This window comes from Amblyomma maculatum, chromosome 3, assembly GCF_055883805.1.
Source record: "Amblyomma maculatum isolate TAMU_Amacu chromosome 3, ASM5588380v1, whole genome shotgun sequence".
NCBI classification, from domain to species: domain Eukaryota; kingdom Metazoa; phylum Arthropoda; class Arachnida; order Ixodida; family Ixodidae; genus Amblyomma; species Amblyomma maculatum.
In genome coordinates, this window is record NC_139346.1 from 115211880 (window position 1) to 115224044 (window position 12165).

Consider the following 12165-nt stretch of genomic DNA (forward strand, 5'->3'; position numbering starts at 1 on the left):
AATAAATCAGAGAGCCGTCGAACGATTAGTACTGGGTGCCCACGGCAAAACCACAAATGAGGCGGTGCAGGGAGATATGGGCTGGGCATCTTTCGAAGTACGGGAAGCTCAGAGTGAAATATTATATGAGGAACGCTTCAGGAAATTGGACAGTAACAGATGGGCTGCTAAAGTATTTAAATACCTATACTTAGAGCGTTGACTCACAATGGAGGAAAAGAACTCGGGAACTAACCAGTAAGTATGCTGGTCACTAGGACGAAGAAATAGGTAACTCCGCGGAAACAATTGACCATATTATACTCAGATGTAATGGTATCCATCTGAAAGTCGATGCAGGCACAGTCACTGCCGGGTGAATGAACCTGCGGTGGAAGCTAGCAAAAAACGATCGGAAGTTTGGTGGCTTAAAAGCAGAAAAGTGACCATGTTAGTAACGTAGAATCAAAAACTCAATAAATAGAATGATGGTAGTTAACTGATTTAAAACAATAATAAAGATATTGAGAAAAAACCAGCATGATAGCAACTGCTACCACCCCGTTTCAAAGGGGACACTCCTGTATTCCATCCCATCCATCCGAGGCGCCGCTGGCACAGATGAGCAGACGACGCGGAAGGAGTGCGCTGACTGTGTTTGATTGCTCAGCATAACTGCGTTGTTCTGCTAGTTCTGCGTTTGTGTCATTGGTTCCTGTGTCAACGGCATCCTAAGCGCATGCGGCACCATGACAGGCAACTGCTGCGTGCCGCTGTGCACCATGAACGCAAGAAAAGATCTGAAGATCGGTTACCATGAGTTTCCATGCGATTCACAACGACGAGCAGCATGGGTGAAAAACATATCTCGGGAGGGCTCGGCCAGAAAAGGAAGCCGGTGGGACCCGGGTGACAAGTCACTGGTATGCTCACTGCACTTTACAGATGATGACTACAGGAAGAACATAAAACTGAAGATCCTGCTTCCTTCAGCCGTCCCCTCAGTGTTCCCGAACTACCCACATTACAAATCAAGTTCCTCACACGGGCTCATGTTAAACCAAACAACTTTGAAAAAATGAAGGTGGGCAGAACAACAGATATATTTTCCCTACCTGTTATAGGTACACTTCATTTCCTCCAGGACAACCCCCAGTGTCATTCTGAAGCATTTGAATTTCGAGATAGCTCCGCCACGATCACTTTTATAAGAATAATATCAAGATAGTATGTCTTGCATCAGTGAAGCCATGGAGACATCAAGAGGAACCATTCTATTTGTCAGATGACGAGCAACTCTCTTGGTTGTTAGAGTTGGACTTTGCCATATATCGAAGACATTCAGGTCCAAGGAGGCAGTGCGTCGAAGCAAAGGCTAACCAAGGAAACATACGAAGCAATAATCATAACAACCAGATCAACAGTGGTGCTAATTAAGACCTTCTTGATCACATCAAGTATCTTTACAACAATGTCTTCTGTGTGACTTGCTAGTGCATTACATTCAACCGAATCTCTAATTTTCAGCTTCCGATACGTCCTAAAGCAGGCCCTCAGCAGCGATGCTGTAGTATTGCTTTTGAAGCGAAGAGCTTGACTACGCTAGTCAACACCGCACTTCGCACGAGCCGGCGTATGTCTGAGCACAAGTGACATCACACACAGCGCAGGTGGCCATCGCCGACTCCATCGCCTCACCTTTCGCCGCTGTGCGCGCGCTATGCGTCTCGTTTGACGTTCACCGCAAGCGCGTGCTTATTGAGGAGGCTGGCTATACAACCGCTTGCCAGAGAACAGGCGTGCGCATTCAACATGGAAGGAGAAGAAAGTGATACTACCGATACAGAAGTGCAACCACGGGAGTTGGCTGAAAAGGAGCGAAGAAATGAAAGGCTGAAACTCGAGAGTCCGAGACACCCGAACAATGAGAAGAGCGTCTCGTTAAATGACGCAGCAAAGCAGTCTAAAACGCCAGAAGTAAAAGAGGCACGTCTGGCTAAATGGTGTGAAAAGGAAGCTGAACAGTACGTTCGGCCATGTCAGCTGAGAGTAGCCAAGATAGTGAAAGTTCAGGAATTGCTGAGCAGTTGCAAAGGAAGAATGAAAAGGCCAGAGCCAAACGAGCTAGTGCAACACCCGAGCAACGAGGAGCGTCTCGCTAAACGACGACGACAAGATGCTCAAAAGCGGCTTCTAGCCACCAGTGCCAGCAGCATCACTGAAGCTTTTCGCTTCAAGATATCCACGCATAACCTTAGCTAAGCCCCAGCCAATTTGTTTTAACAGCGTGAGGCAATTCAATGGCGGGAACGACAAGTGTTGACGCAAGAGCTCCAATTTTCACTTCAGAGAAAATACTGAAGGTACCATTAGCGAAAAAAAAAGATCGACTGAGATTATACACATTTTGCCATGCTCTGTGCAGGTTGGCATCTTGCAAGCATCAAAGTCTGCAAATGCACCTAATCAACCTTGAGGCAAAGGCAGCTATAAAACTTGGACATTCGCGATTATGAGTCGTGTGAACCGGTAGTTGACATAGAGTTAGCATCGGTTGCATTCTTGGCTGATTACTGTACATGTGAAGAGAAGGTACGAATATTTTTACAAAATCGCATGAAGCTTTATTTTGGTCGTTGTTTTCAGTGCCTGCTCTTGTTTTGATTATCTATATATAACCAAAGTTTACTTACTTTACAGTGCCATTAATTTTATTTTATTAGTGCCTATCCTTTTATTAACGGTTTGTACTCGTTTTGATTCCTGTAAAACCCTGGATTTATCAAGATGCTTGATGATGGACACCTAAAGTACCTAAATATGGAGGAAGTAATTGCCTTGTGCCACTACCTCCATGCATCTTTGTTAGCAAGGTGATGACGTGCCCGGAGGTCAGAAGAAGCAGCAAGCTATGCAACATGTTGATTTCATCCCTTCTTCCCTATTTTGTGCAATGTCCGGAGTTGATTTGCGAGAGAGAAGACCGCAGTCACACCAAGGACCTCTGCAGAACATTCTAACCAAACTAATTCGACCACTGCTGACCAATAGGGCAGGCAACATCAGTCTTACAGTGAAAAAAATGACGCTTGCACATAAACCTCTTTCCAGGAAAGTTCTTCGCATGTAAATTAGGCTTGCGTGTCTTCTGTGCATCACGCGGCTTCCATAATAAAACGAAAAAAAAAAATTGCCTAAGCCTGCAGGCGTGTGGTTGAACTCGCTATCTTGTGTTGTTTCTTTTGAGGCATGTTTAGGTGGTGGTACCCACTTTAATATTATTTCCAGCGAAAACGGAGGAACAGGCTGAACAATAATGTTGAACGCTACATCCTCAATTGTAAGTTTCCAAAAAGTGCACGCTGAATAAGTGGTCCCAAACCTTGTCCCAAGTTCAAGATTGTAATTTGTGATATGTTATTGCAGTGGTTGAAACGCCCGTAACTAAATGGGTGCCCACTCAGCGAAGCGCACGACTGCCTTGATTCTCGTTGCAATCGGAAGTCCATGACCGTCTTGGCAAAGTCCAATGATGATGACATGCCGCTATCACCTGATCAATAGCAAACTTGCACGTAGCATGACAATAATGGGTGAAACGCCGCTCATAAATCCTAAAATGATCAAGCGCCGACACGCGGTCGCATAAACGAAAGCACAGCCATGGCCGCTGCGCACAGCTCTCTGCCCAGACTCGTCACGAAAGCGGCGGTGATGAGAACTAGGCGCAATACGGCTCTTTCGGGCATCACGGCAGGCCGCACCCAAGTGCGGCTCCATTGAGCGGCCGTGGCAGTACATTATATACAGCAGCAGTGCATTATTTGCTACACAATAGATTTCACACCTGCGCCAGTTTGCCTATTTTCATGCTTATGCTACAATGCAATACTCAAGTTGTGTCAAAAGAAGTTGCCTGAATCCGACATTTGCATAGGCCCCAATGGTAGATGGTACAGTCTTTCTCAAAAGTTTAGATCCCGGAGGTCTGCTTTCGAGCCGCACAGTGCTGCTCTTTATACATTTCCAGAGTTCCAAATCTGAAGGTAAGATTTTTTGCCCTACTTTCTACAGTTGGATGACTTCAACAAATGCTAAAGGAGTGCCACTACAAGGCTCAGAAGCAGATCCCCTAGGCTCTAAACTTTGATAAAGACTGTACCATGGCATGTTTATGTACCTTACTTATAGCAGTGTAGCAAGAACTGTTATTAGACTGTGGACACAAAAGTGCCTGCAGCAGCATAAGATAGTTTGAGCCAAGCAGCAGCACTGTTCAGGTTGTGTGGTTATTAGGTACACAATTTTATCATGGACAACACAATAAAACAGTGTTGTGCTTTCTTAATCATATATTTTATTCCAAAACTGCATGAAATTGGGAAAGTATGGCAACATCAGGAAAATTATTAAGACAGTTATGAAAGAACGACATAGGCACGCACAGATGTGCTCCTTGGAATAATAAAGATATCTTCAGGTCATGTTGTGGCAAACAGATAGAGGAGACCCTTGGCAAATTGAACAATCTCGTTGCTTCCCATCTTGGACTCCCCGTAGAACCGGTCCACAAAGCTTATGGGAACCTGTGGGTAAGATCCAAAATAATTATTAAGACAACTGTATCAGGAAATCACCAGATGTGGACATGAAAATTTAATGTGTATGATGATAGAAAGAATTGTTCACAAAGGGCTAGCAAGTGTAAGCACAGATAACATATGTTCAATGTGGAAATTCTGTCTGTTTTGTGGTGTAGTGTGCACAGCATGCAAACTGTGCAAGCCATCATAGCTCATTGAAGCTCTAACTTCACACACTGACATCATTATAATTGAATGAGGTACATCGCTCACTTTGCGATGTTCACCCATCATTGATTTGTGTCATTGCTGTTCCTTTTGTAATTTCTGTTTTATCACTCAAGTCAGCAAAAAAGAAAAAAAAAATGTATCGCCCAAACTGCTCAGGCTGTTTTTCCAGAGATAGTCTTCAGAATTCGAGCACTGCTGTATTGAACATATATCTAAATGCACAGTAAAGCTTTGTTGATATGTTTCCTTAAAAATGTGGGGAAAAACATTACCAGGAAACAGGTATGACTAAAACCGCCCAATTCTGAAAAATGAAAACGTTGGATGAGGTACTGGTTACCATTCCTGAGATGCCTCGCCCCTTTGCCTAAGGTGCTTCGAACAATCCACCGCTTCTCATCATGCAGTGAACTCACTGATCTTGCTTCATTTTCCTTTTTCTTTTTAGCACCTCACCCCCATGCACCAAGGCTTGCAGTGAAGCATTCAAGCTCTCCTTATGTGGCATTCCCCCAGGTGCAGCCCATTTGTATGATTGCAGATGTACAGTTGGTTGCTAAACATACAACTATGACATCAAATTTGTAACAATACTAATCAGGATATCACTTTACCTAGAAGAACCTATTAAAATGCCCCTGAAATGACAGTTGCGGTAATACTCTAATGCGAGAAAAGCAGTATTCGAGACAAATTTGAAAATTTAGGGTGCAGCTTGTAATAAAAAGTGCTCCTGGTGACTGCTTGTGACCAATTTAGGCAACACATCCCCATATGCACTAAGCGCAAACCTCCCATATGAGGTCACCGGGTATTGCTGAGCCCGGCCACTCACTGGATGCTTCAGAGTTACGTGGGCGGAGCGGGGTATGGTGGGATGCTGTGCTGACATTTGTTTTTCTTTTTTTCATGCCAGTGTGAACTGAGTTGAAGGGGAGAGTAGGAGCGTAATTTTCGATCCACTTATGTTCAGTGCTAATGAAGGTAGCTTAAAATTTTTTTGCTTTGCGGATATGAATGATGGGATAGCTACTGGTCATGAGAGCGTTTCCTAGTTTTTGCAAATAGCTTCTCGTGGGCACTTTAACAGGAAGGAAATAAACATCCAAGACATATTTATTGCCCATGATTTCAAGTGTACAAAAGTGGTGGTATCTCGATGAGACAAGGGCGCAAGAAATAACGATTTATATAGCAAACAAACTCCGCAAACATCTTCGACAAATGCAATTGCATTTCGCTTAAACTTCAAGCCCTAAACAGGCCTCTACGAACTCGTTTTGATTTTCGTTACAGCTTTCAAGCAAGTAACACCAAACCAACTAAGCAACACGCGCCGGCAATGCCCATGAAACTTGCTGAGCGCCACCAATACCAGGCGCTTATGAGACAACACACTGACAGAGTTATCGGGGTGACTTCGGCTGCTTTTCAGGGTTGTGTGCTGCCATCTGTCGTGTAGTGTTGGAACACAGCAACACATGAAGCCAAAGATCATGCCATGCATGCAGTGCCCCCTCAGGACTCTTAACACCTCCAGCTTGGCAACAGAGGGGGCAAGTGTTCTAGGCAGCCATGAATACATGCTTAGAATTTGTGGGGGGGGGGCGGGTGCTTATAGGTTTTCAGACAGCATAGCTTTGAAGATGCTCTATAGGCAATATTGCCAACAGCACAGCATGATCATGTGTAAGTGTCGTACACCGTTGAAGGAGAAGTCTTGCGGTTAGAACTCCATTTTGCTTGAATAAACGTGGCAGGTCGATAAACGTGACATGAATTCACTCTGGTAAGTTTAAAAAATTCTAAGCCTGCAACTCATATGAACTGAAAGGTATTATACCGCCGTGGACAAATGATGACGAAGACTACATATTCCACAAGCAGAGAGCTGTCATCACCCCTCTTCATTGCACATATCTGCAAACATATTCTTCACATGACAATACATGCAGGAACAAAGTCAAACACCTGGTCCTCCCAAATTCCTGTCATAATTATGTATTTGATCTGCTATCAAACAACTTTCACACTGACTTTTCAAACTCTGAACATTTTCACATAAATACGTACATAGTCCAACTAGATAAATAGTAATTTTGGCTTAAAGGCTTCAATGAAAGCACAACTCTGATTTACTAAGAGGAGGCTGTTCTATCATCCCTGTTTCCTACTGGCTATTTGCCAACATTTCTAATACATGAAGGCGGAGTCCACAAGAGAGAACATATAATTCAGTTTCCTTATTCTTCCCTGGGTAGTAACTAGATAGGAAATTACACTGTGCATTCAAGAAGAAGCAATTGTATCGTGAGATTATGATCGAAGTGAAAATATCTTTTCTCATATTGAAATCTGTCCACCATAATAATGAAGAAACAAAAAGATATAATTTTAATTTCTCACTTACAACCGTACAAAACAAGCTGAAGCGACATCTTGCATTAGTACCTTGCCCTTGTCCATGCAATTCACCATGCGAGCACATTTTGGTAAAAAAATTATTTACATGTTGCTCATTGCATACTTTTTTTTCTCTCTCAGAAGTTTTCGTCGTATTTTATTGCAGTTAGTGCTATCTGCAGCGCACCCTTTGATAAACGCTCCTTTTGCAGAACTAGTCAGGTGCTTCAAGCTCTTTTAACTAGATGGCCCCATAGTACTTTGCCCTTCTTGGTTAAAATTGTAACCATTATCTCTAGAAACTGACATTCTCTCCAGCCGGCTGATGCTCACATAAGCAGCAGCAGCAGAAACATGAATCTCGCGTCATCTTTCACACTTTGAGTGCTGTGCGGATTGGTTTGATTGCATGACGTGTTGACATTTATCATTCCCCGTTTCTGTTTTGTGACGATTCTGTTTCCGTGTGCGATGTGCAGTTGATACTACAATGCTAAATAAGTGCTGCGTGCTAGGACACACTGGCGAATGCAAGACGGCAGAGTGGATACAAGCGTTTTCCTTCCCAAAAAACAACACTTTCAAGAAGTGGTTATGCGCCATTCCTATGAAGGACTTTGTGCCCACTTTATGCACTAATGTAAAGATTTTCGATGGACCTGTCTGTGTCTTCCCAACTCCGAACAACAAGTACATATCCCTTAACATTACCCCTTCGAGCACTATCCAAACTGTGTCCCTATCTGTTCATTCATCCTTCGCCCCAGTTTCTTCTAGTATGTTTCCCAGAGATTTAAACACCTGCAACCAGATGAAGAGACTGTGATGGTGATGCCTGCTGTAATTCATATCAGGCCTTATTTAATTATAAGAGTGGGAACATATGTGGTGCAGCGCACAATTCAAGCAGGGTAGCTACATCAGCACATGATTTATGTAAAGTATGTTACAAAGTCTGCAGAGCTCATTCAAGAAAGTGGCATATGTTTTTAACATAAAAACCTCAAAGGTCGATGACCTCCATGGCCTGTTGAAAAAGATCTTGAGCAAATTGGATGTATCATCATCATCATCAGCCTGACTATAACCACTGCAGGGCGAAGGCCTCTCCCATATTTCTCCAATTAACCCGGTTCTGTGCTAGCTGCATCCACTTGACCACCGCGAACTTCTTAACCTCATTCCGCCCACCTAACATTCTGCTGCCCCCTGCTATGCTTTCCTTCTCTTGGAATCCAGTTTGTTACCCTAAGCGACCATCGGTTATCCTCTTTTCGCACTACATGTCCTGCCCATGCCCATTTTTTCTCTTTAATTTCCACTAGAATGTCGGTAACTTGAGTTATTTCTCTGACCCACTCTGCACGCTTCCTATCTCTTAATGTTACCCCTATCATTTTTCGTTCCATAGCTTTCTGGGTTATCCTCAACTTAAGTAGAACTCTCTTGGTTAGCCTCCACGTTTCAGTCCCATAGGTGAGTACAGGTAAGATGCAACTGTTGTATACTTTCCTCTTGAGCGATACCGGTAAGCTACTAGTCATAATCTGCGAGTGCTTGCCAAATGCGCTCCATCCTAATCTTATTCTTCTAGTTATTTCCTTTTCATGGTCCGGATCTCCGGTTATTACCTGTCCTAAGTAGACATAATCACCTGCTACTTCCAGTACTTCGCTACCTAATGTAAACTGCTGTTCCTTCCCGGGGCTGTTGAACATTACCTTAGTCTTCTGCATATTGATTTTCAAGCCTACCTTTCTACTTTTCCTGTCTAGGTCATCAATCATTATTTGCAGTTCATCCCCCGAGTTGCTTAGCAAGGCAATATCATCAGCAAATTGCAGATTACTGAGGTATTCTCCATCTACCCTTATCCCTAACTGCTCCCATTCCAAGTCTCTGAATACGTCCTCTAAGCAAGCTGTGAAAAGTACTGGGGAGATTGTGTCTCCTAGCCTAACACCTTTCTTTATGGGAATTTTGTTACTTTCTTTATGCAGAACTATGGTTGCTGTGCAGCCACTATACATATCTTCCGGCACTTTCATGTACGGCTCGTCTACCTCCTGATTTCGCAATGCCTGTATCACCGCCGATGTTTCAACTGAGTCAAATGCTTTTTTGTAATCAATGAATGCTATGTATAAGGGCTGGTTATATTCCGAGCATTTTTCTATCACCTGATTGATGGTATGGATATAATCGATAGTAGAGTACCGTTTCCGAAAACCTGCTTGATCCTTTGCTTGATTGCAGTCTAAGGTGGTCCTGATTCTATTAGCGATTACCTTAGTAAATACCTTATACCTTATGACAGTAAGCTGATCGGTCTGTAATTTTTAAGGTCCTCAGAGTCCCCTTTCTTATGAATGAGGATAATGTTTGCATTCTTCCATGGTTCCGGTACCGTCGATGACACCAGGCACTGCGTATACAGGGTGGCCAGTTTTTCTAGCACAATATCCCCCCCGTCCTTCAGCAAATCTGTAGTTATCTGATCCTCTCCAGCTGATTTCCCCCTTTTCATAGTTTCTAATGCTTTCTTGACCTCATCCTTCGTCACTGGTGGACGTCTGACTGTTTTTCCCTGCCGCCAATCTCGTTACGGTCCTGACTACTTTGGCTGCTGTAGAGATCTGTATAGAACTCCTCGGCTACTTCGACTACCTTGTCCATATTTGTCCATATTGGATGCAATGCTGCAGTTACTCTATGTGACAATAGTTCACTAAACAGGAAGGCAATGAAAATGCTTGTGCCAAAGTTAAAACAGATCAGATACAAGGTCGTAGCCCCAATCTGTGACAATAAATCACTAAACAGGAAAGTAATAAAAATGTTTCTGCTGAAGCTAAAGTACAGAAAGATGCAGGGATTTGCCCTTTCTATCCATGGTTTGAGCTTTTGAACTATGACATTTCATTCAAGTGCAAAATGACTGTCTCATTTAAGCAAATAAGAGATTCACATCAGCAGGAGTCATCTCTCCTGATTATTTCAGGTATGGTTTGACATTTAAAACACTTATACTGAGCTACTCAGAAGAGCAGGGCATCAAGCTGGTAATGCAGACCCATAATCTACGCTCAGTGGAAGCACTGGCAGCTTGCAATGAAGAAAATGATTTTCAACATGCATCACCAGCAGCAGATTTAATTGAAATCATTCTTTGCTGGTGGAGTATGCTTTATGAAGAGCAAAAGTCATACCATAGAGATGACCCAAATATAGCTTTTCTCGAAGCTTTCATGGCTCAACATGTGGTAATTTCATAAGCACGACACTGGCTTCTTTAGCCAGGAGACACTGAGTGCCGCGAGGCTTTCTGCTCAATTCTTTTTGCCACCGGCAAAGTACTGCATTAGCAAGGCTCAATTCGAGTACATCCTACCAGGCAAAACTCTGGCAGATCCTCTTAAGAGTCATTTTAGATAGTTCAACATATCTGTTCAGCAGCTTTGCAAAACTAGGGCATGATTCACCTTTCAAAATGGCCTGTTAAGAACGACCGCTGAAAACCTCAGCGGCATCAAAAAGATAAACATTGTGAGAGATGAGGTACCATTCTTATTGATCATGTTAGCGATGCTGGCCTTGACAGGCTCAAAATGTGAATGCAAGTTCTTAGACCTATTGCATTACGCACATGTAGCAATGAAGGTTCTCAAGTGTGAAAGCTGCCGAAGTTGCTTGGCTGTTACTGGAAGTGAGACAGAAGTGGTCTTCCCATTCCTTAAATACACAAATGGACCAAAATGGCTTCAAATTTCCCTCTTCCATTGTGATTACAATAGCGGAGATGGAAGCAGGCTTAAGCACTTTGCAGCAACTTAGAGAGCAGTAATATAATTCCATTCTAGTGGAGCTTTGGACCAATAAAACGAGTTTTATTGCTCGACTGCCCACAATGCAACCTCGATTCCTTGACCTCTTTTTATGTGGGGACACATATTCTTTATGATGAATTAGTGCAGCCACAACAAATCCTTCGAACACATTATGGCCTGAAAGCATACTGTGTTGTTTGTCACTGAAGAGTTAAACAGGCTGCTAGTGGTTGCTTAATCACTGTATTAACTTTACTGGCAAACGTCACGTGGTGCTAAGTTAAGATGTTCCCAAAGTCCAGCACTTGTGATGGCTTGGCTGGCAGCTGAGAACAGTGCTCCACGCGTGAGACCCATGGCTATCGGTGCGGGACAGCCTCTTCCTGGGCTGCCCTTTGGAGCTCACCATTGGCAAAGCCTTGCTGAAATCAATTCTGTGTTCCCTTCATTGCCAGGTTCTTGTCTGATGCTAATGAAAAGGTCAGACATTTTACGATCAACTGGTGGCTAGACGCAAAGCACCTCCTCAGCAGCTTCAATGCGAGGCATGTTAGACCTAGTGCCATCAAGCAAAAGCTGCGCCATTATGAGGTGCATCTCACCAGTGGCCAAACCTGCATGTAAGGGTGAATTCAATGTGCCTTCTACCCATCCTGGGTTTTGTGCAGCACGTTTTGTCCTTCTGGTGCAATCGCAGAGTGCACAAAGAAAGTTGGCATCGCTGAGGCACACTGTGTCCACAGTTCCAGGCAGAAAGCAGCATTCTTGGTTTTAATTGGTTTTTGAGCAGCCAAAATTATGCACGCATGAAAGTTTTTTTGTTTGTATGTGACATTTTCCTTTCAAATTACCAACCATAAAGTTGTGGGTGCGGCCATCACATTGGGACGAATGGGTTTTTGCACAGCCAAAGTTACGCACGTATGAAAGTTTTTTTTCATGTAAGTGTGTGACATTTTTTTTTTCGAATTACCAGCCCATCTTACATAGGGATGGCCCCTACACGAGTATACAGTGAAATCTCGTTACTACGAACACCACATTAACGAACTTTTCAAATTAACGAATTTTTTAAGAATCCCCGGCAGATTTGCTATGTTTTCAATGTAAAACTATTTCAGAATTACGAATTTCAAAATAGC

At 43.2% G+C, this 12165-nt stretch overlaps 1 protein-coding gene across 1 annotated transcript in view; it reads right to left on the minus strand.

Moving 5' to 3' along the window:
* Positions 1 to 4313: 4313 nt before the first annotated feature.
* Dpm1 (Dolichyl-phosphate mannosyltransferase subunit 1) overlaps positions 4314 to 12165 on the minus strand; it is a 38791-nt gene continuing 30939 nt past the window's right edge. The window contains exon 8 of the mRNA XM_084597910.1: positions 4314 to 4565. Within this exon, the coding sequence (XP_084454036.1) occupies positions 4461 to 4565 (105 nt within the window). The 3' untranslated portion in view covers positions 4314 to 4460. The remainder of the gene's footprint in view (positions 4566 to 12165) is intronic.